Genomic DNA, 22800 nt, shown 5'->3' on the forward strand with positions numbered 1-22800 from the left:
AGTCTTTGCTGGCATGTTAAACTGTCTTAGGGGCATTCTGACCCAGTCCTCTCCCACTCCATTTTAAAATGGCAGAATTTTTCCACCCCTAAGAAAGTTACATGGAATCTTTGCCCGCTCCCGTTTTGAAATGCGTGTTCCTTCTTCCTGCACACCTCACACTCCTCATCGCCCCCTTCTACCCATCTGCTGCTGGGCTACGGAAATGATATGCGGGGGTGTGAGAGACAACAAAAGAAGCCTTCCTGCACAGCCCCCGCCCCTCAGGGACTGGCAGCTTCCCAGCCTGCAAGGTGTTAAATCCCAGCTCCCTCAGCAAACCTCCTGCTGGGCACCCTAAGTTAGAACCAGAAGCAAACGCTGCCAGCCTGCTCCCAGTTTCTTCTCTCCATATGGAAGCTGGATTTAGACAGCTGCGCCTCAGGCCCCCCCCCAAATCCAAGGGAAGGCAGTGCTCATCCCCATTTAGGCTTCCTTGGCACATCCATTCGGGCTTTGGCCAGCTCCAGGGTCTCTTGCAGCCTCTGGAGGGCTTAGTCCCCATCCTCACCCAGGTGCCCGATCCCTGACCACGTGACATGCTGGACCACCTGTTCCTGCAGGCTCACGGGCTGTCCTTCAGAAGTAGCCAGGATTCTGAACACATGCAACATCTCCATTCTTCTTAATGAGGTTCCTTTTCACTCTGAAGGGGAGGGCAGAGTTGGCCCCAAGATGGGGAACAACTTCCAACCAACCAGAGACAAAGGGGCCACTTCTCGGAAATGTGTTTGGAAGAAGGAATATTAGGGAAAGATCAAGAGGAGGAGGGAGCTGCACTCCCTCCCCACATCACGGAATTCCTTCAATTCCCTCTCCACTCTTGCCTCTACTTGGAGAGCTGGTGAGCCTGGGTGCAGGGACAGCCTGACTACACCTCTCTGTCCAGGGCAGAACAGTGAACACAGCTGAGTGTCCCTGCCAAGGAAGTATCGCTGGCCAACCTAGCAGGTGGTCCTGAGTCTGAAAGACCAGAGCAGGCCAAAAGCCTGGAAGACGTGCTCAGATTCCTTAACAATGTCTTGCTACAGCAGGTGTGTGTGTGTGTGTGTGTGTGTGTGTGTCTGTGTGTGTGTGTCTGTGTGTGTGTGTGTCTGTGTGTGTGTGTGTGTGTGTCTGTGTGTGTGCGTAGTGATATCTGTCAGTGAAGCTGGACTGTGCCCTGAGTTCTCAAATCCTGGCCTCATCTCCAACTTTGCCCCATGGCTACATGCCCAAACAGGAGGGACAGCTGGATAGACTCTGCTTCTACAGAACTGAAAGGAAATCTTTATTAATTTCTAGACCAGTAAGACAGCTGGAAAATACCCTCAACAAAAATGAACACTCCTAGCCTCAGACAAAAGTCTTCTTATCTTCAGCATGTGGGGCAGGGGAGAGGGTTGCAGGGAGACACCCACACTTCTAAGAAGTGGTTGGGTTTTGTTTCTTTACGGCTTCCTCTTAGAAAGAAAAGGAGGACTTAAAAAAAAACATTCAGACTGAGAGGCAATTGTGTTTTCTTTCCTCCTTCGAAGATGACACAGTCTGTGAGGCCAGCCAGGGTCCAAATCTTAGTTCAGCCACTTACTAGTTGTGTGACTCTAAAAAAGTCCACTATGTTTTCTGAGCCAAGGTCTCTCATTTGGAAATGAGAATAGTTGGTACATAAAAATGCTCAGTAAGTAGCAACATGTATTGTTATTTTTCTTGAGTCATGTCTGGATCTAAGGCACTGACTGTTTTGCCCAGGAATTGCAGGGGAAAGCTCAGGTTCTGATCCACTGCTCCAGGGCTCATGAGAGTCTCATCTCATCACTGGCTAGAACCCTAAACCCATCAGGCTCACCATCCCAGACAGTGCTAGCAGAGCCAGGCCTGGATGATGAAGACCTCAAGGGCCTCTTACATCAAGAAATGGCTTCACGGACAGGATAAAAGAAGGGGCTCTGGGGCTGGCTTCTGAATTTGCATCTTGGCTCTGCCACTTATAAGTTGTATAACAGAAGAAAAGTTACTTGCCCCTCTGTGTCTGAGTGTCCTCGTCTGTCACATGGCTGTGACCAGGGTTGCAATGGGGATTAAATGAGTCAGTACAGGAAGGTACTCCGAACGATGCCTGGCTCATAGTAAGTGCTAAGTGTTGGCTTTTATCAGTGGCTCAGGTGTTCATCAGGAACAATGAGAAGTACAAGGCTCAGCCTGTGAGTTGACCTGTAACCCCAATCCACCTGATTCTATAATGATTGCTTACAGAATTGCCTGCATCTCCCATGATGCAGTTCCATGAGAGCAGGGATATCTTCTGTCCTGTTTATACCTCTATCAAGTCAATTACCATAGCTATTAACTAAAGTCAATTACCATAGCTATTAACTAAATGAATGGTTAGACCAAAAAAACAATTCAAACTTATTCCTGTCCAATCAAACCATTTTTTAAAGCCTCTACCACCACCCTATGTCAAATGGCCTGTCCATTTAGTTGAAAAAATGGTTGTCTAGAAAGAACAGTATCTACCACTTTGCTGCAGAAAAGTCTTTCCTTTCCCAAAGTTGTCAGGGTTACCACAACACACTCACATGAAAATAACCCTGCTAACACAACTTAATGGACAGGGTCTGGCTGGGGTAACACAAAGAGTTAAGATTGTTAAATACTTTCAGTCTCTTTCCCTGTGCTTCAGTTTGGTTGATTTCTATTGACCTGCCTTTAAGTTCCCTGATCCTCTCTTCCATTGTGACTAATAGGCTGTTAATCCCCTCCAGTGAATGTTTGTTTTAGTTCAGATAATACATTTTTCAGTGCTAGGATTTCCATTTTGTTCCTTTTTTTTTTTTTTTAATACTTTCCAAATCTCTCCTAAAGTTTTTTTTCTTTCTTTAAATTATTTTACTTTAAGTTCCAGGATACACCTACAGAACATGCATGTTTGTTACATAGGAATACATGTGCTACGGTGGTTTGCTGCACCTATCTACCTGTCATCTAGGTTTTAAGCCCTACATGCATTAGACATTTGTCCTGATGTTCTCCCTCCCCTCACTCCTCATCCCCCAGCAGGCCCTGGTGTGTGTTATTTCCCTCCTAGTGTCCATGTATTCACATTGTTCAGCTGCCACTTATGAGTGAGAACATGCAGTGTTTAGTTTTCTGTTCCTGCGTTAGTTTGCTGACAGGATGATGGCTTCCAGCTTCATCCATGTCATCCATGTCCCTGCAAAGGACATGATCCCATTCCTTTTTATGGATGCATAATATTCCATGGTGTATTATGTACCACATTTTCTTTATCCAGTATATCACTGATGGGAATCTGGGTTGGTTCCATGTCTTTGCTATTGTAAATAGTGCTGCAATAAACATAAAATGTGCATGTGTCTCTGTAGTAGAATAATTTATATTCCTTTGGGTATATACCCAGTAATGGATTTGCTGGCTCAAATGGTATTTCTGATTCTATACCCTTGAGGAATCACCACACTGTCTTCCATAATGGTTGAACAAATTTACATTCCCACCAGCAGAACAGTGTAAAAACGTTCCTATTTCTCCGCAGTCTCACCAGCATCTGTGATTTCTTGACATTTTAATAATCACCATTCTGACTGGCATGCTTTGAGTTATATTTCTCTATAATCAGTGATGTTGAGCTTTTTTTCATATGTTTGTTGTCCACATAAATGTCTTCTTTTTTGTTTATTTGTTTTGAGACAGTGTCTTGCTCTGTTTCCCAGGCTGGAGTGCAGTGGCACAATCTCTCAGCTCACTGCAACCTCTGCCTCCTGGGTTCAAACAGTTCTCCTTCCTCAGCCTCCCAAGTAACTGTGGTGGTGGGTGCCACCATACCTGGCTAATTTCCATATTTTTAGTAGATACAGGTGTTGGCTAGGCTGGTGATGAACTCCTGACTTCAAGAGATCCACCATCCTCAGCATCCTAAAGTGCTGGGATTACAGGCATGAACCACCACGCCCAGCCACAAATGTCTTCTTTTGAGAACTGTCTGTTCATATCTTTTGCCCACTTTTTGATGGGGTTGTTTGCTTTTTCTTGTAAATTCATAGAAGTTCCTTGTAGATTCTGGATAATAGACCTTTGCCAGATGAGTAGATTGCAAAACTTTTCTCCTATTCTTTATGTTGCCTATTTGTTCTGATGATAATTTCTTTTGCTGTGCAGAAGCTTTTTAGTTTAATTAGGTCCCATTTGTGAATTTTAGCTTTTGTTCCAATTGCTTTTGGCATTTTCATCATTAAGTCTTTGCCCATGCCTATGTCCTGAATGGTGTTGCCTATTTTTTTTTAGGGTTTTTATAGTTTTGGACTTTACATTAAGTCTTTAACCCACCTTGAGTTAACTTTTGTATAAGGTGTAAGGAAGGGGTCCAGTTTCCATTTTCTGCATACGGCTAGCCAGTTTTTTCAGCACCATTTATTAAATAGGGAATCCTTTCCTTATTGCTTGTTTTTGTCAGGTTTGTCAGAGATCCAATGATTATAGATGTTTGGTGTTATTTCTAAAGTCTCTGTTCTGTTCCATTGGTCAATATGTCTGTTTTGGCACCAATACCATGTTGGTTACTGTAGCCTTGTAGTATAGTTTGAAGCCCAGTAGTGTGATGCCTCCAGCTTTGTTCTTTTTGCTTAGGATTGTTTTGGCTAAATGGGTTCTTTTTCGGTTCCATATGACATTTAAATGACATTCTAATTCTGTGAAGAATGTCAGTGGTAGTTTTATAGGAACAGCACTGGATCTGTAAATTACTTTGGGCAGTATGGCCATTTTCACAATATTGATTCTTCCTATCCATATGGATGGAATGTTTTTCCATATGTTTGTGTCCTCTCTTATTTCCTTGAGCAGTGGTTTATAGTTCTCCTTGAAGAGGTCTTTTACAGCCCTTGTTAGCTGTATTCCTAGGTATTTTATTCTCTTTGTAGCAATTGTGAATGGGAGTTCATTCACAATTTGACTCTGCTGATCTGTTGTTGGTGTATAGGAATGTTTGTAATTTTTGCTCATTGATTTTGTTAATTTTTCATATTTTCATTCATTATATTTATCTTTTCCTGTCAATCTTTTACTGCATTTATTTTAAAGTTATATAAAAGTTTATTGTTTGGAAATTTTCATTTCATTATCCATGCTCTATTTCTTTTGACTGGTTGCTCTCTTGAATGTAGATCTTATTTTCTTGCTTCTTCACAACAGGAGATCTATTGTTTCTTTTGATTGGAAACATCCTCTCCTCTATTAGGCTGGTGGGAGAAATGATCAGGGATGAATCAGTTTGACCCAATCAAGAATTAAGCTGATCTCGGGAAGAACTGAAGCTATAACCTCACCAGAAAAGTCTTGAAATTCAAACCCCATAGACCTAAGGAAATCTCTCTTTGATTTTCATCTCCTTCTTCCCCCAGCTTCCTGCAACCCCATGACTACAAGAATGAGGAGCTGTGAGCCTGTGAGATAGCGAGACGTTGAGAAGCAGGCTTGTGAAGCTGAAAGGTGATAATATCCCAAAATCTTCTGCTTCATAGCCTCATTCCAGCCTCTGCATGCACAGCCAAATTCCATTTAAGAAAATACTTGCCAGAGATGATTGTCTTTGCTTTGGGGTCTCCTCTAGATTTAAGTTCAACTGGTCAGCCCATAGATTCCAAAATTTTCCTGGCTCCTCCTCCTCCTCCTCCTCTAGTAGCCCCTTTCCTGTACCTGCCCTGCCCTCAACCTTAGCAGCTGCCTTCAAGTATGAAGCATTCTGAATCTCTTGCTCACCCTGGAAGAAATCACCCCTCTGGAGTTCAGATTCTTTTAGATTTCATATTTACAGAAATATTATGACTTTAATGAAAATTGTTATTTTAATTTATTAACCAAAGATATCTAGTGATTTATTATTGTTTGAGCAGGTGGGAAGGTCTTTCATGTCCTTCTATATCTTCACCAGAACCTGAGCTATGATTGATGAGGTCTTTAACAACATAAAATTCTCTACAAAGATTTAAACACTAATTCTCTGGGGTCAAACAGCTTCAGCACATAAAATATAAAACACTATTTGCCATGCAATACTTTGCCTAGGGAAGACTACCTCCTTGTGTCCAGTGCGTATTCTTTAACCTTAAGGACTTATCTTTTATCTTTCTTCTCTGGCCCTATATTGATTTCTTCCCCTGCCCCCCCCCCCCCCCGCAAATAATAAGAAACAAATAGAGCTCATTTCATGGCTCTTGTTTATAAAAATAGCATCCACGATTTACTGAGCACTTACTATATACCAGACCCCATATTAAGGGATTTATAGACAGTTCTTCACTTAATATTCATAAAAACTCTGAGGGCCACTATTGGGATTCCAACTTTGTAAATGAGGAAACTGAGATTTACAAAGATTGGGGTAACGTTGACCAAAGTCAGGAAAGGAATAGAGATTCAAATCCAAGCCCAGGCTGCTAACTGCCACCTAATACTAACCCCAATCTAAATTGACCGGGGCATTGTTCTTTTTGGAAGCATCAGGACACAAAAGGCTGGAGTGAGATGAGGCAGCTTTCAGTGACTCCACCCTAGGTGATTCCTCAGTTCCCCTGGTGGGCAGCCCCGAAAGTCAGTAACACACAGCTTTGTAAGCCTTCTCCCCACTCCCCTTAAGTTTGCTCTTAATCATTCCTGCTTATAGCTCAGGAATCAGCCTGTGCAAATCCTCTTCCTCTCTGATAACTCTTGCCCTACAAACAGTTTTGGGCATGGCTTATGGCCAGTTCCTCTGTTCCTCTGCCTCTATCCAAAATATGACTAAGAAGATAAATGTATTAAGAACCTATAATCTCTCTCCATAAATCCTCTCATCTGGGTTGCTTTCCTAACCTCCTTAGATGCCCAATATCCTCCAGGGACTGAAAGGCTGGTATCACTGCCATGCCAGTGAGAAGTGTGGCATTCTGGGTCGCTCTTGGGCCCTCCTGCTGCTCATCTTTTTTGATAGCCAAGGAACTCAGCCTATGACAAAGCTAAACCGACACCACTCTGGTGGTCAGCAGTGGAAGTCAGCAGAGTGGTTCCACTTCAGAACTCAACTTTTGAGTTTAAGAAACCCTAAGAGGAAACCTTGGTTTAGACTTTGGAGATCAGCATCTCTAATAGCCAGCACTCAAATCGCAGTTCCTAAATACAGTTTCCCACTATAAGAAACCAGAATGCATGGAGAAATAGCTCATTCAAGACCTGGGCATAGAAAATCATGGTGAACTGGAAACATTTGAGGGGTAGGGGTAGAATGTAAATAAATGCTCAAGGAGCAATGAGGTGCAGCCAGCTTGAAGGGCCAAATCTGAGATGATCTAAGCATCAAAAGAAAAATTATAACACTATGAAAAAGAAAAAAATTAAAATTTATGAGTCTCATAGTACAGAAAAAGAGAGAGAGCCAGATGTTGGAGAATGATAAAAAACTGGCGAATTCTGGTAAGGAGCATGTGGATGTATACTATTATTTCATTTCTCTGTAGAATTGAAGTTTTTACATTAGAAAGTAGAGAAAGGTAGAAAGAACGGTTCTTTTTAATTAATTGCAGTAAAGTGCCACTAGCTCCTAGTCTGGATATTCTGAGATTACTAAACCCATCTTTCTTGGGCAGAAAGATGTGAATGAGTTCTCTCCTGGGCTCAATAGACTCAGGCCATTTGCCTATTCTCCTGGATAATACAACCTGCCAATGGTTATGCATGAATCAATTGCGTAATAAATTTAAGGTTGTCATTAGTTAGGTTAATATCACAAACATTGTCAAGAACAGTAAGCAAATAAAGGTGCTACTGCATCTGTTCGATGCCAGATGCTCTCTAACTCACACATAAAACAGATCCTTCTGGCACTTGCCTGCCACTCCTCCCTCCTTCTAAGGTTCTGTATGGTACTCAGGAAAAAAAATGCCCAGGCACTTCAGAGACTCTCAGTAGGAAGCGCCTTCAGCATAACGTTGTCTGAAAGGATCGCTTGGGCGCCATCTAGTGGGAAAATGTTTGCACTGCCATGGGGCTCCCGAGCTGTGTCCCAGTCATACACAGGCCACCCTTAATACAGACAGGCAGCATAATGCCCAGCACTAGGCAGGCATTAAACAAAGAGTGAAATGAATTACTTCTTCCTAGGTATTCCCTGCACATTTATTTAGTTCAGTATAAGGCGGGGGTGATAAGAACCTAATAACATCATATGGATGTCTTCTTATGGTCAAGCCCTGTTTTCACAGACGGATTGTAAACTCATTGCAGAATCACTGTATTCCCTGGACCAGCCCAGTGCTCCATAAGAAATGCTCTATCAGTGCTTAGGGCAGTGGTAACATACACTGTGTGGAAAGAGACTTTCAGAACAAGCGTAATGGAATTGAACAAGCACAATTGAACCAACACAGAATCAGATAGGAACTTGACCATTAGTTTGTTTTTTAAATTTCAGAGCACTGACCACATTCCATTCTTTTTAACTTAAAAAAGTTCCCCTCTCTAAAGCACAAGCTCTAAGATGTCAGGGACCAAGTTCGTCTTGCTTATTATTGTATATCCAGCACCTAGAAGCATCCATTCAAGGAATAACTTTTGGCTGGAAGGGGTAGATTAATGAATGAAGGCATCAGCTCTCTGTTCTTCTTGCCTATGTGGTAGACTGGTTGCTTTGAGTCAGCTCTGCTGTCCTTGACAAAACCTGGACCCTCACATGGACACGATCACCAGCCCAACCAATGAGGCTCCATAAACAGCCTCTTACACCAAGGTGCAACCCAAGACTCAACAGTAGGTGCTGTTTAAAAAGACACATGTTCAGGATTTCTGAATTTTAATATTTTCCATTTCATAATGTTTGGGTGACTGCTATTCATCTGTTTTGTTACCATTTGCTTTATTGACCTCCTGCATGCAAATATTCTTTCCTTTCTGTCTCCTGAACAAACCCACTTACTCACATGGAGTGATTAGAGTATTGTTTAGAGATATTCGTCCAGCCCTGCTTCCTTCTTCCCTGCTTCACTGATTGGGAACTTAGCCATGTGACTTCTTATGGCCAGTGGAATGTGGGTGAGTGTAATGTCTGCAGAGGCCTTAAGTACACCTGTGTGTTTGGCCTGGCCTCTTGTGCTTCTGTGGCCCACCCTGAGAAGAGCATGGCCTGATGGCTGCTGTCCCTTCAGCCTGGGCCCTGCAGCCTGCAGCACAGCCCAGGCCAGCCCAGTTGAAATCAGCGGAACCCCTGCCAACTCACAGACCCATGAGACAGAAAAACAAACATTTGTCCTTTGAGATTGTTAAACAGAAAAAGAAAAACTGAACACTTTATCACCACCACCCCCTGAAAGCTTCAATTTAGAAACTCTACTCTCCGACCATAATACCCTTTCCACCTACATGTTCCCTTACGTTATTACTACCAAGCCTGCTTTTCCACTTAAAACCTCCTGTACCTATTCCCCCTCTACCCTAACCCTAACCCTAACCCTAACCCTAAGGACATGGTTTCATGTCCTTCCCAACCAGGGTCCCTGGTCAGTCACATCTTAGCCTATTCTTGGATCAACAAAACAATTGGTTTTACTCACTTCCGCTACTGCACTTCTGGAGAGCATCAGCCAACATCGTAACTGGCTGCAGCACCTCCGTAAGTGCTCCGTCTTCAACTGGCTCCTCTGTCTTGCTTGGACATGCTTTAAGCTTAACACCAGCTAGTGCCTTTTCTTGTTCCTCAAGTGGCTGCCCCAAACCTTTGGTACTTTCAAGCCCCAGCCTCACTTCTACTCTCTTCTCAGCAGAGATTTCATTCCCTACTTCCCAGAAAAAACAGGGGAACTCACCAGCGGGAGGCAGGCTAGGACTGTGGTTAAGAACAAGAGTAAGGGGTCTGGAATCGCCTGGGCTTTACCCCTAAGTGTATGACCTCAGGCAAGTTACTTCACATCTCTGAGCCTTAGTTTCATCGTCTATAAATGGGAGTATGTATTTTCATAGGGTGATTGTACAGATAAAACAAGACTTTGCACATAAAGTGCTCAGCACAGTTTCTACCATATAATTACTGAGAAACTGCGTATGCTACCTATAAATAACTTTCTCCCTCCTGTCTCAGCCTACCTCGGACAGAAAAGGAAACTCCCTCTCCTTTAACGCTCACTTTTGTTCTTGATTGCACAGAAGTTCTTCTCCTTCAGGATAACATGGTCTTAACTTTTTCAACTATTCTGACTTAAGTATCTTGAGTCTCCCCTACTGACACATTCCTCACATTAGCTTAAAACCTGTTTAACTCTTTCCCATCTTTTGTTTGTTTGTTTTAAAGAGACAGAGATGAGGCCCTGCTCCGTTGCTCAGGCTGGAATGCAGTGGTGCAACCATAGCTAACTGCTGCTTCAAAATCCTTTGCTGCAGAAGTAATCCTCCCTCCTCAATCTCTTGAGTAGCTAGAACTACAGGCATTCACCACCCTGCCTGGCTAAAGTTTCTTAACATTGTGTACAGACGGTATCTTGTTTCGTTGATCAGCCTGGCCTTGAATTCTTGTCCTCAAGTGATCTGACTGCCTCATCTTCCCAAAGTGCTGGGATTACAGGTATGAGCCACTGCACCTGGTCTTCCCCATCTTCACTGGCATTTTTCCACAGCTCTTTATTTCTCACATAAACTATCACCTTGATTCTCCCCTTCCTTGCCTGATTAAGCTTATTTAAAAGTTGTCTGTATTCTGTATCTCCACTTTTCCCTTTAAAATCTTGCCTTTTTTTTCCTTTAAACAGTATCTCTCTCTGCCCAGGACAGAGTGCAGTGGTGTGGCTAATTTTTGTATTGTTTGTAAAGATGGGGTTTTGTCGTGTTGCTCAGGCTGGTCTCGAACTTCTGAGCTCAAGCGATCCACCTGTCTTGGTCTCCCAAAGTGCTGAACTTTCAGGCATGAGCCACTGCACTCCACCAAATCTTTATATGAAACTGCTATTGCTCGGGTTACCAATCACATGCTAGCCATCAAGTACAAAAGCCTCTTTACTGCCTCCATCCTATGTGAACTTTCTGACTTATTTTGAAACACTGCCCCCAGCTTCCAGAACCCTACTCCTTCCTGGTTTTCCTCCCATCTCTCTATCTTTTCCTGTCTCCTTCCTGGTCTTCTCGTCCTTTCCTTTTACATCTGTTGCTATTTCCTCTGTCCATGGTGCTCTGTTCAACTCATTCTTCCACCTATAACAGCCATATGCATATTTCAAGTCTCCAAAATTCTCTCGAGCTCCACAAATCTATTTTCTACTGTCTACAGGGTCTCTTATAGACGTCCAAATTCCAACATATTTCAGTTGGAACTCACCTTCTTTCCCCACCAAACCTTTTTCCTTTATCATTCACTTAACAGCATCAACTTCTAGAGAGTTGATCAAACTAAGAATTTGAAAGGCAAATTCTCGAGACTCCTCACTGCTGCCTTCAGCGAGTCTTGAGTCCTGTCACTTTCCTTCAAAGCTCTTCTCACTCTAGTCTCCCTTCTTCATCCACTGAACCACTGCGATCGCACTCCTGATGGCGACCTTTGGATATGGTCTTCCTCCACTCCAGTGGAGTTGTGCTACAACAGTTATCTGTCAAATGGTACTCCCTGATTAAGCCATCCATCATTCCAGAACCATGTCCAAGGTCTGAGCCCTGGCACACTTCACAGTCAGAGCTTGCCACCCCTAACACCACCACCTTGCTGTAATCACACCTGATCTCACATGCTTCCCTGAACACACCTTGCATTTTCACACCTTGACCATCCTATCCCCCTGCCTGAAATATCTTCCTGTTTTGCCAGCATATGAGCAAAGGCACAGCTTGATCTTCACCTCCTGTCTGAACCTCCTCTCCCTGTGATTAACTGTTTTCTTACCTAGTTCTCAGAGCACTTGGCCCATCCCCTACTTCACCACTCTTCCTTGGCCCCCACTGCACTTGGAATAGCATCTAAATTCCTTACCTAGCGTACCTTCCTACAAAGCTGTATTAGTCTGTTCTCACACTGCTAATAAAGACGTACCTGAGACTGGGTAATTTGTAAAGGGAAGAAGTTTGATGGATTCATAATTCCACATGGCTGGTAAAGCCTCACAATCATGGTGGAAGGCAAAGGAGAAGCAAAGCCGTGTCTTACATGGCAGCAGGCGAGGGAGTTTATACAGGGGAACTCCTGTTTATTTGTAAAACCATCGGATCTCGTGAGACTTTTTCAATACTATGAGAATAGTATGGGGGAAACCACCCCTACGATTCAATCATCTCCACCTGGCTCCACCTTTGACACGTGAATTATTACAATTCAAGGTGAGATTTGAGTGTCAAACCACATCAAAGGCCATGCGTGATCACACCCCTGCCTACCACTCCAACCCCATCAAATCCCTCTTCTTTCCTTCTCATGTGCACAAAGAGCAACCTTCCACATGATCCAGAGGAAGGAAAACCCAAAGTGATCTTATATAATCCAGAGATCAATGTGAAATCTAAAGCTGAGCACTACAGCTCTAATTATGACTATCTTAAACTATTATTGAAAGTAGTTTTATCAAGCATGGTGGCATGTGTCTGTAGCTCCCAATACTTGAGAGGTTGAGCAGGAGGATTGGTTGAGCCCAGGAATTTGAGGCCAGTCTGGGCAATACAGTAGGACCCCATCTCAGAAGAAAGGAAAATAAAGGAAAGGAAGAAGAGTAGTTACGTTTCTGAATCACCTACCCATTCAGCAATGAAGGCGCATATAGGATAATAATGATATATTTGTTACATTAATTGAGGTTTTACTCTTGTTAGAGCATTAAATGCTTCACATACCTCACCTCATTTAATCCTCAAGTCAACCTTGTGAGATAGGTAGCATAATTATCACTTCTTAAAATAAAAAAAAAAATAGCTGGGCATCAGCTACTTGGGAGTCTGAGGCAGGAGAATTGCTTGAACCCAGGAGGTGGAGATTGCAGTAAGCCGAGATCACATCACTGCACTACAGCCTGGGTGACAGCATGAGACTTCATCTCAGGGGGAAAAAAAGGACACGGATATTAGCAAGTTAGATGACTTGTCCAAGGTCACGCTGGTGGTGATAGACAAAAACATTATTTAAACCCAGGTCTGTTTCATTCTGGAGCTTGTATTATGCTCATTATATGAAACAGTCTCCACAGAACAGCTGCCAAAGAAGACCAGGGTTAAATCTTGCAGCTAACCTACCCAGACCATAATCTGCCAGGTACTGAATTGAATTTACTAGAATCCACCTAAAATGGCATCGAAGTTTTAAATCTGCAACCAAGACCAACACTTTAAAAAGTATCTGTATTATAAATAACTGAACTCCCCAGTTCGCCTGGAAGTGCCAACGAACCCCCTCTCCTCCTGATACAGTTGAGTTTCTCAGCTGCAGGCTGTATACCTCATCCTTAGCCATAGGATCTTGAAACTGATGGTATTTCAGTACAGATTGTATCAGTGAAATACACAAACCTCACTTCATCCTCCATCTCTGTAAACTGGAAATATCATTCATAGGAGTAAAATTTGACTGTAAGACCATTCTGCTTCCAATTCAAGTAGGAAACATATCAAATAAGTTAGTGAAGTCACAGCAATTTGTACATTGCTCCAGATAGACTGTTAGAGCGACATTCATCAATCAGGGCACTGCAGAGAGGAATCTTGGACTGAACGAGAGATTAGATTTCCACTCCATTTTCAAAGAATTGTTGAAACTCACAGAACTCTAATAAAAACGAAGTAATTCTTTCAGCTCAAGCAGATCCCAAAAAGAATTCCTTTCCTCAGACAAATGGCATGCTGGCAATTTGCTGTGGGTTCCAGGAATTTAATTCGGAATTCATGAAATTTACCAACAGAAATTCGTATGTACAATGCACGACAGACAACATTTCTGAAGATGTGTTCACTGTTTGCTGACCAAGGCTACCATGCAATTGCTTCGGAAATGGATAGAGCAAAAAGCCTTGGCCTCACTTAGAAAGAGAGACTGAAGAATAGACATAAACCTCCTGTGGCCAAGAATTCAAACAAATGTTCCCAATCCACACCTTACAGATGGAAACCCATGTTTGTTTTTCTAGTTTTACCTAGAAAACCCTCTGGTTGCAGGCTTTCCAAAACTCAGATTCCAAGGAGATAAACATTGGTCTGTTATAAGCCGAGACTCAGACACTGTGCACTAGAGATGGAGCTAGGTCAAGGTCTACTTACGCATGCAGTCTCCTCCGTACCAGCCTGCTCGGCACTCTGCACAGTAGAACCCCTTCACATAGAAGTCATCCAGGGTACCCCCCCAAGAGCCATTTCGGCAGCTCTTGCAATTTTCAAAGATGGTACAACCTGAAACATTCCCAAGAAGAGGAGTGTTAGTCCAAAGCACATGCGGGTTCTGATCAGCTGCATGGGAGCACAACTGTGCCTTCTCGGGGCCCTGTCTCAACTAAGAGCATCTGGGTCTAGAAAGGTGTCAGAGTCCTGAGGCGGAACCTCTCATCTCAAGGAAACTACAGAACTTCTCGCCTCAAGGTTGAGACCACCCTTCTAAACACCAGGGTTCAGGCTGGGGAGTTTAGAAGGGTGGTCTCAACCAGCTTTCCAAGTAGTGGCTGGTGTTTTAAAGTAACATGAAATTGCCTGCAGGAAAAGGAAGAATCTACCAATATAGATTATTTTGTATAAATTTGTTACACATTTATTGTGGAATTTTTAGAAAATTTAGACCAGCAAAAAGAATTAAATTAAAAATATCTAAAACCCCACCATGCAGACTATTGCTAACAGTCTTTCTCTGCCTATATACTCATACATTTTTAAAATTAGACTTATACTACATATGGTACATTGTTTTTGTAACTTACTTTTGAACTTAATAATAGATAGTAAATATCTTCCTGTGCTATTACTCAGGCTCCCCCCGCCCCCACCAGCAGGCCACACCAGAGGGGTTTGCGTGATTCTCCAGCAAGGACCAGTTCAAACACATGGTCCCTTGAGGGAGCGGAGGTCATAAGAAAAAGTACAAATGATTCAATCCCACTTAACAAGACAGAGAACTAAGTTCTGGCTCTGCCATTGTGCAGCTCTGTGTCCTTGAGCAAATTGTTTAGGCTTTCTGTGACTCAGTGTCCTCATGTGTCAAACCGGGTGATATGATTTGGATCTGGGTCCCCATCCAAAGCTCATGTTGAAATGCAATCCCCAGTGTTGGAGGTGGGGCCCGGCGGGAGGCGACTGGATCATGGGAGTGGATCTCTTATGAATGGCTTAACACCATCCCCTTGGTACTTCCTTGCAGCAGTGAGTGAGTTCTCTTGAGATCTTGCTGTTTAAAAGTGTGTGGCACCTCCCTCTTCTCTTGTGCTCCTACTTTCACTCACACCTTGCCTTCCTCCATGAGTAAAAGCTGCCTGAGGCCTCCCTGGAAACAGATGCCACCATGCTTTCTGTACAGCCTGCAGAACCGTAAGCCAATTAAATCGCTTTTCTTATAAATTATCCAGTCCTGGGTATTTCTTTATAGCAATGTGAGAATGGCCTAACACAGAGATTACACATTGTATCTACCTCTTAGGGCTGTTTGCATTTTTAATTAAATTAACACAAGTAAAGTGCCTGCACATAGCAAGTATCTGTAATACGAAATACGAACTCTTATGCCTGCCATTGCAGATAGCATGCTCAATTTTAACTGCCTATTATCTGTTTTCCTATAATAGATTCAAATCAAGCACTGTATCTTGTCCAACATTGTCAAGAATCCACAGCACCTAACCTAATACAGTGGCTCCTGCATAGTAAGTGTTCAATAAACATTATTTGAGTGAATGAATGAAGGAAAAAGGAATGGCTAATCCAAGCTTCTGAACTTCCTAAGATAAACAGCATTTCTTTGAGCTGATAGTATGTTTCTTTGCTTTTGGCTGAAATTAGGTATTACTTAGGCTGTAGTGTATATACATGTGGTTGCTGTAGAAGAGACTCATGACCCTCTCTTTCCACATCATCTTGATTTTGCTTCCCTTCTTCCAATGTCTTCTTCTATTAGAGAACATGAGTTGTAATACAGTTGGCCCTCCGTATTCACAGGTTTACATCCATGGATTCAACTAACCATGGCTAAAAAATACAGTATTCACAGAATGCAGAGCCCCGGAGTTCCATAAGGCCAACTGAGGGACTTAAGCATATGTGGATCTGGGTATCTGCAGGGATTGCGGAAACAGTCCCTCATGGATATTGAGTTATGACTATGTGATTTGTCAAATTCCAGTAGTCATGTGACCCATAACTGGGTCCCTGCAGGGTCACTGTGCCTTCCAAAGACTATCTTCACTCACATGCCAATTCCCCCTCTTTAACTCCCTATCTCATCACCACTAAGGAGGCAAATGGACTGAGTCTGCCCTCAGCAGCTGTATTAGCCTGTTCTCACACTGCTAATAAAGACATACTTGGGACTGGGTAATGTATAAAGGACAGTGGTTTAATTGACTCACGGTTCCACATGGTTGGAGAGGCCTCCAATGGTGGAAGGCAAATGAGGAACAAAGTCACATCTTACATTGGTGGCAAGCAAGAGAGCATGTGCAGGGGAACTGTCCGTTATAAAACCATCAGATCTCATGAGACTTATTCACTATCACAGGAACAGCATGGGAAAGGCCTGCCCCCATGATTCAATTACCTTCCACCAGGCCCCTTCCACAACCTGTGGGGATTATTCTAATTCAAGATGAGATGTGGGTGGAGACACAGAGCCAAACCATATCAGCAGCCCTGGCCAACTCTCTTTCTTAGCATAGTCACATCAGAGTCCTTAGATGTAAGCAAGATGAACAAGGCTATCCTAAAAAGATGCTAAAGACAGAAATAATAAATACCCAGGGTGATGGATACCCTAATACTCTGACTTAATCATTACACATTCTATGCAAGTAACAGGATATCACTTGCACCCCATAAACATGTACAAATATTATATATCAGTCAAAAAGGAAAAATACGCTAAATAGTTCACAAAGTTGCTAGAAGGGCCAGGGGACCAAATGCAGAGCTGTACAGACTCGAACTACAGGAAACCACATTGACCCAGTGAGGACCCTGGTGCTGCCAGATGCTACTAGAAGTCACCATTGACATTCCTGTCATTGGTGTCTCTGGATCCTGATCCTCCTCCTCCACTGCCAGAACAGGGAGAAGATCATTATCTATCATAATGACAGAAATGAAAACTGAAATCATCTGAGATCCCACCTATGAGACTGGCAAACATCCAAAATGACACATTCTGTTGCAAGGCTTAGAGAAAACAGTACTCTAACGCACTGCAAGAAAACAATGCCAAATGGATGGAGAAAACATGGCAAAGCAGGGCTGGGAAGTGACATATGCACCCCGCTTTGACCCAGTGATCCCTCTTCTAAGAATCTACCTCGTAGATACAGTGCAAAAATACTAAGTGATATATGCCTAAGGGTAGTCTCTGCAGTATTGTTAACAGCTAAAGGGTGGGAGCAAACCAAATGTTCAAAACTGTGGTGATCCACACAATGCAGTTACACACAACCATACAAACAAATGAAGAACATGGTTTTATACTGACGTGGAGTGATTGCCAGCATATATTGGTAAGAGAAAAAAGCAAGACCAGGCACGAGGGTTCGTGCCTGTAATCCCAGCACTTAGGGAGGCTGAGTGAAGTGCCTGCTGAGGAAGGCAGATCACTTGAGCACAGGTGTTAGAGACAAGCCTGGGCAACATGGAGAAACTCCACCTCTACAAAAAATACAAAAATTGCTCAGGCATGGTAGCATATGCCTGTAGTCTCAGCTACTCAGGGGGCTGAGATGGGAGGATTACCTGAGCCTGGAAGGCAGAGGCTGCAGTGAGACATAATTGCGCCACTGCACTTCAGCCTGGGTGACAGCGTGAGACCCTGTCTCAAAAAATAATAATAATAAGAGAAAAAAGCAAGATGGTTAGCAATGCTTATGGTATGCTATCTTTTGTGTAGGAAGGGAAAAATATATATGAATATACAATTGCTTATATTTTCAAATATAGAAAACACATAAAAACAACAATCCTATTTGTTTACCAAATAGATGACATCACAAAACAGAGAAAGAAACTATATCAACTGATTTTAAAATGTAGTATTTTGAATGTACATATTGAGTGGGAAATAACAGAAGGTCAAAATCGCCACAAAGAAGTAATCACTAGAAGGTCTCATTTCATCCAAAGATACATTCATATCACTGGGACCATTTCCCAAATGTCCAGCTCAGAAGCCAGAGCATCAGGCTTCACTCTGTTCGTCTCTTCCCTCTCCTGTCCCACCCAATAGATCTCCATACTCAGATCTCAAATCCCTCTACTTGTCTCCATCCATAGAGCTTCTACATTTATTAAGGTCCCCGTTACTTCTCTCCTGCCTCTAGTCATGCCTGTCTTCCAATCCTTTCTCCGTACTACAGCTAAAGAGAAAAATCTGCTTTCCCTTCTTTACTAAAAGATTTCTAATGTTACCAACATATCTTTAGCATATAACTTAAACTTTGAAGCACAGCTTGCAGAGCACTTTAGGATCTGGCTCCTGTTCCTCCCTTCAGATCGCTCTCTCTTAATCTTTTCTCATTCTTTCATTCCCTCTTCCTCTCCCTCCCTCTCTCCATCTATCCAGGTCTCTCTTCATATACACACTTCTCCCGCCAGACTAAGCTATTTACATCTCCCAAAACCCCATGCTTCCTCTTGCCACAGGACCTGGGTACATGTTATCCCCTGTGGCTTGACTTCTTCTCCTGATCCCCCTCACCTTGTGTAGTCTGCTGCCCACCTTCTCTAACAAGTCTTCACTGACTTTCCTCCCACCTGCCACATTCCCATCCATGCTGCCATAGTACCCCATGCTTCTCTATCATAGCACTTAACTACACTGTATGGTAGCTGCCTGTCCTCCATATCCACCCTCCACCCCAGGCTATAAGCTCTGAGAATGCTGGAAGTGTGTATTTTGTTTTATCGTTGTATTCCCAGTACCTGATGTGGTACATAAAGCTGGTCAGTCTGCTTGTTAAATGAATGAGTGAATGAATGCAAAGCTTTACAAGTTTAACCCTGAAAAGAGTTATGGACTCCTTTCATTCCTGTCCCTTTAGTTAGAATGAGCTGACTTGTGTCACTTTTCATAATCATGGCACTACAGCCTCCTGATGGCTGCCTGCTGGAATTCAGGCGTTCAGCCTGTTCCTGTTCATTACCTCCAACAACAAGAAGGCAACCTGAAGTCTCCCATTCTACACTTACCTGGGTGTATCAGGCAGGAATCACACTCATTCTCCTCATTCCTGCAGCAAGGGATGGTATAACCCACGACTTCCTTCTTTCCAGGGCAGACACACTCAATCTGATCATATTCACAACACTCCCGACACATGATATTCCACTCAGCTCCAGGGCAGGCTTCATTAATGACTGTGTACTCTGAAATGGAAAACCAGCAGGTGAGGCTAGGTCCTGGTAGGGAGTGGAAAGACTCTTAAGTAATCTACTACTAAGAAGCAACCTTGCCCTATAAATACATTGCCCTGCCTAAATGATAGAGAAGACCCATGTGGATTCTTCCCAGGCTAATGTCTGCAAAGCAGGGAGACCTACCCCAAGGAGTATTTGAAACCATCTATTGGAGCATAGATGAAATTTGTTATAACTGCTGTTCATTTTTATTTTTATCTTCAAAAAAATAAATCACGTTTCATCAATATTTAATCTAGGTGAATTGGCAACAGAATATATACATATAATTTATAAACCAGCAGACATCTCTGAGGTGTCTACGCTGATTTATATTCTTGTTGGACTACATCAGGCCGCTGTTTATTGCTACATAGGTTGTGCACTGCACAGATCCATAGGGAGCCATTAAACTGCACAGCTACACAGTGCAGCCCAGGCGTATGGACCACCAGAAAGTTTAGAGACCAGTCTCCACACCAGGCCATTCAAGTACAAGGCCGATTGCCAAGTAGAGACTATCATTCCTTCCAAACTTGGCCCCTCAATTTTTCAGCATGCCATTTTCATAGTACCTTCGAAGCGAAAACTAACAGAAAAAACAAAAAGTACCTTAATTAGTATGTTTGGGAGAATTTCAGTGTTTTACAATGGTGAACTCATTAGCCCAACTTCATTCAGGCGCCTAGTGCAACTGAGTGTTCTTTCCCATAAGAAAAAAGCATCCCTTTCTGGGCAAGATTTTTTCTTTCTCATTTTCTTTTTTTTATATATCCCTTCAGTAAAAACAAAAACCATCTGGCAAAATCTACAAGAAGAATCAGTCAGAGGCTGCCCAGAAGAACTCAGGCTAAGAAACAGACCTGCTAGTTTTGATTTACTCTTCATTTTCCCCACTGTCCATTTCTAAGAATTTTGCACAAAGATGACAATTACAGCTAAAACAGATTAGATATTTGAAGAAGTGAATCTGGACGAGATCTCCACAAAACCTCCCCAAGAAACTTCAGGCAGGAAATTTCACCAGCATGCTTTGTAGGCCCACATAAATGAACTCTAGCACCCATAGTGGCTTCTAAACCCTTGAATTTTATAGTTTCCTCCCCAAATTAGGAAGCGTGACACAGGGTTGATCACTCTCAGTTTTCCAAGTACAGCTATTTAAAGAAACTATCATCATCTACTCTTAGCCTCAGGTCATAAGAACATGCTAATGTCATAAAAGGCAGCCACTTGCACAATGATGGACAGTTATTTAAATGGAATAAACTTCATTTTATGAAAATTTGACTTTTTAAATCATTTTTCCATAAACATTTGTGAACCAGAAAAGATCCTTACATCGGTATTTGGGAATAAATGGCTACATCTTCATAGCATAATCCCCAGTGAGGATTATTTCCACCACTACTATCTGAGCCCCTTCCGGGAGACCACTGTGACTTACTTAGCTGCACTTCCCATTTTTCTGATGTTTTGCTGACAAAACGAATGACTTCTAGAATCTGGGTGATAATTTAAAGGTTAAAAGTAAGAAACAGCAGAAGGAAACATAGGAGTAAATCTCTATCCATGATGTTGAATTTGGCAATGGATTCTTAGATATGACACCAAAAGCACGAGCAACAAAATAAAAATGAATTAGACTTCATTAAAATTAAAAATGTTTGGGAAGCAAAGGACATTATCAGATAAGAGAAAAGACAATTCATAAAATAGGATACAATATCAGAAAATATTTCTGATAAAGGCTTGATATCCAGGACATATTTCTTTTTTTTTTTTTTTTTTTTTTTGAGACGGAGTTTCACTCTTGTTACCCAGGCTGGAGTGAACCTCTCGGCTCACCGCAACCTCCGCCTCCTGGTTTCAGGCAATTCTCCTGCCTCAGCCTCCCGAGTAGCTGAGATTATAAGCATGCACCACCATGCCCAGCTAATTTTTTTGTATTTTTAGTAGAGACGGGGTTTCACCATGTTGACCAGGATGGTCTCGATCTCTTGGCCTCGTGATCCACCTGCCTCGGCCTCCCAAAGTGCTGGGATTACATCCAGGACATATTTCTAAACTCCTACAAATCAACCATAAAAAAGACAGACAACACAGTTTTTTAAGTGGGCAGATGACTTGAATAGACATTTCTCTAAAGAAGCTATATAAACGGCCAACAAGCACACGAAAAGATGTTTAACATCACGAGTCATTTGGGAAATGCAAATCAAAATCACGATGAGCTACCACTTACTAGAGTGGCTATGTTTCAAACCAAGGGAAAAAGTGGAAAACAAATGTTGGCAAAGAGGGAGAGAAATTGGAACCCTTGTACACTGCTGATAGAAATGTAAAATGGTGCAGCCCCTGTGGAAAACAGTTTGGCAGTTCCTCTAAAAGCTAAACAAAATTAGCACATGACCCAGCAATTACTCTTCTAGGTATAGATTTTAAAAATTGAAAACAGAAACTCAGAGATACTTGCATACCAATGTTCATTCACAATAGCCAAAAGGTGGAAACAACCTAATTTTCCATCAAGAGACAAATGAATAAACAGAATGAGGTATACGGGCTGAATGTGGTGGCTCACACCTGTAATCCCAACATTTTGGGAGGCCAAGGCAAGCAGATCACTTGAGGCCAGGAGTTTGAGACTAGCCTAGCCAACATGGTGAAACCTCATCTCAACTAAAAATACAAAAAATTAGACAGGAGTGGTGATGCACACCTGTAATCTCAGCTACTCAGGAGACTGAGGCATGAGATTCACTTGAACTTAGGGGACAGAGGTTGCAGTGAGCCAAGATAGTGCCATTGGAATCCAGCCTGGGCAACAGAGCAAGATTCTTGTCTCAAAATAATAATAATAAAGGTAATAATAATAAATACTATTAAAAATGAGGTACAAGCATACAATGGAATATTATTCAGCCATGAAAAGGAATGAAGAGCTGATATATGCTACAATATAAATGAACCTTGATATCATGTCAAGCGAAAGAAGTCAAACACAAAAGGACAAATATTGTCTGACTCTACTTAAATGCAATAGGCAACTTCATTGAGACAGAAAGTAGATTAAAGGTTATCAGGAGCTGCGGGAAAGCTGAATGGAGGTTGTTGCTTAATAGTTACAGAGTTTCTGTTTAGGGTGGTGAAGTAGATGGAGATGACGGTCTCACAATAACAGGAAACTAACGCCATGGAATTGTACACTTA

The 22800-nt window shown here is 42.5% G+C and overlaps 1 protein-coding gene and 1 long non-coding RNA gene across 14 annotated transcripts in view; one reads left to right on the plus strand and one right to left on the minus strand.

Moving 5' to 3' along the window:
* Positions 1–22800, plus strand: part of LOC128928978 (uncharacterized) — a 97834-nt gene that overhangs the window by 51307 nt on the left and 23727 nt on the right. For 3 of the 9 annotated variants that reach the window (XR_013523375.1, XR_013523376.1, XR_008474754.2), the window contains exons 4-5: positions 15365–15531; positions 15786–15863. The exons of 2 other annotated variants lie outside the window; for them this stretch is intronic. This is a non-coding gene — a long non-coding RNA (uncharacterized LOC128928978). Of the gene's footprint in view, positions 1–5441; positions 5530–10354; positions 10625–15364; positions 15532–15785; positions 15864–22800 lie in introns of all 9 variants that reach the window. 4 more of the 9 variants (XR_013523377.1, XR_008474752.2, XR_008474751.2 and 1 more) reach the window with 3 other exon arrangements.
* The window catches only part of PAMR1 (peptidase domain containing associated with muscle regeneration 1), a 98753-nt gene that overhangs the window by 46821 nt on the left and 29132 nt on the right, over positions 1–22800 (minus strand). For 3 of the 5 annotated variants that reach the window (XM_035262355.3, XM_035262354.3, XM_035262356.3), the window contains 2 exons: positions 19381–19557; positions 14281–14409 (listed from right to left, as the gene is read on the minus strand). In XM_035262355.3, coding sequence (XP_035118246.3) covers positions 14281–14409; positions 19381–19557 — 306 coding nt within the window. Of the gene's footprint in view, positions 1–550; positions 886–14280; positions 14410–19380; positions 19558–22800 lie in introns of those variants that run through there. The other 2 variants (XM_078340840.1, XM_035262357.3) reach the window with 1 other exon arrangement.

The sequence above is a fragment of the Callithrix jacchus genome, chromosome 10 (genome assembly GCF_049354715.1).
Source record: "Callithrix jacchus isolate 240 chromosome 10, calJac240_pri, whole genome shotgun sequence".
Lineage (NCBI taxonomy): Eukaryota > Metazoa > Chordata > Mammalia > Primates > Cebidae > Callithrix > Callithrix jacchus.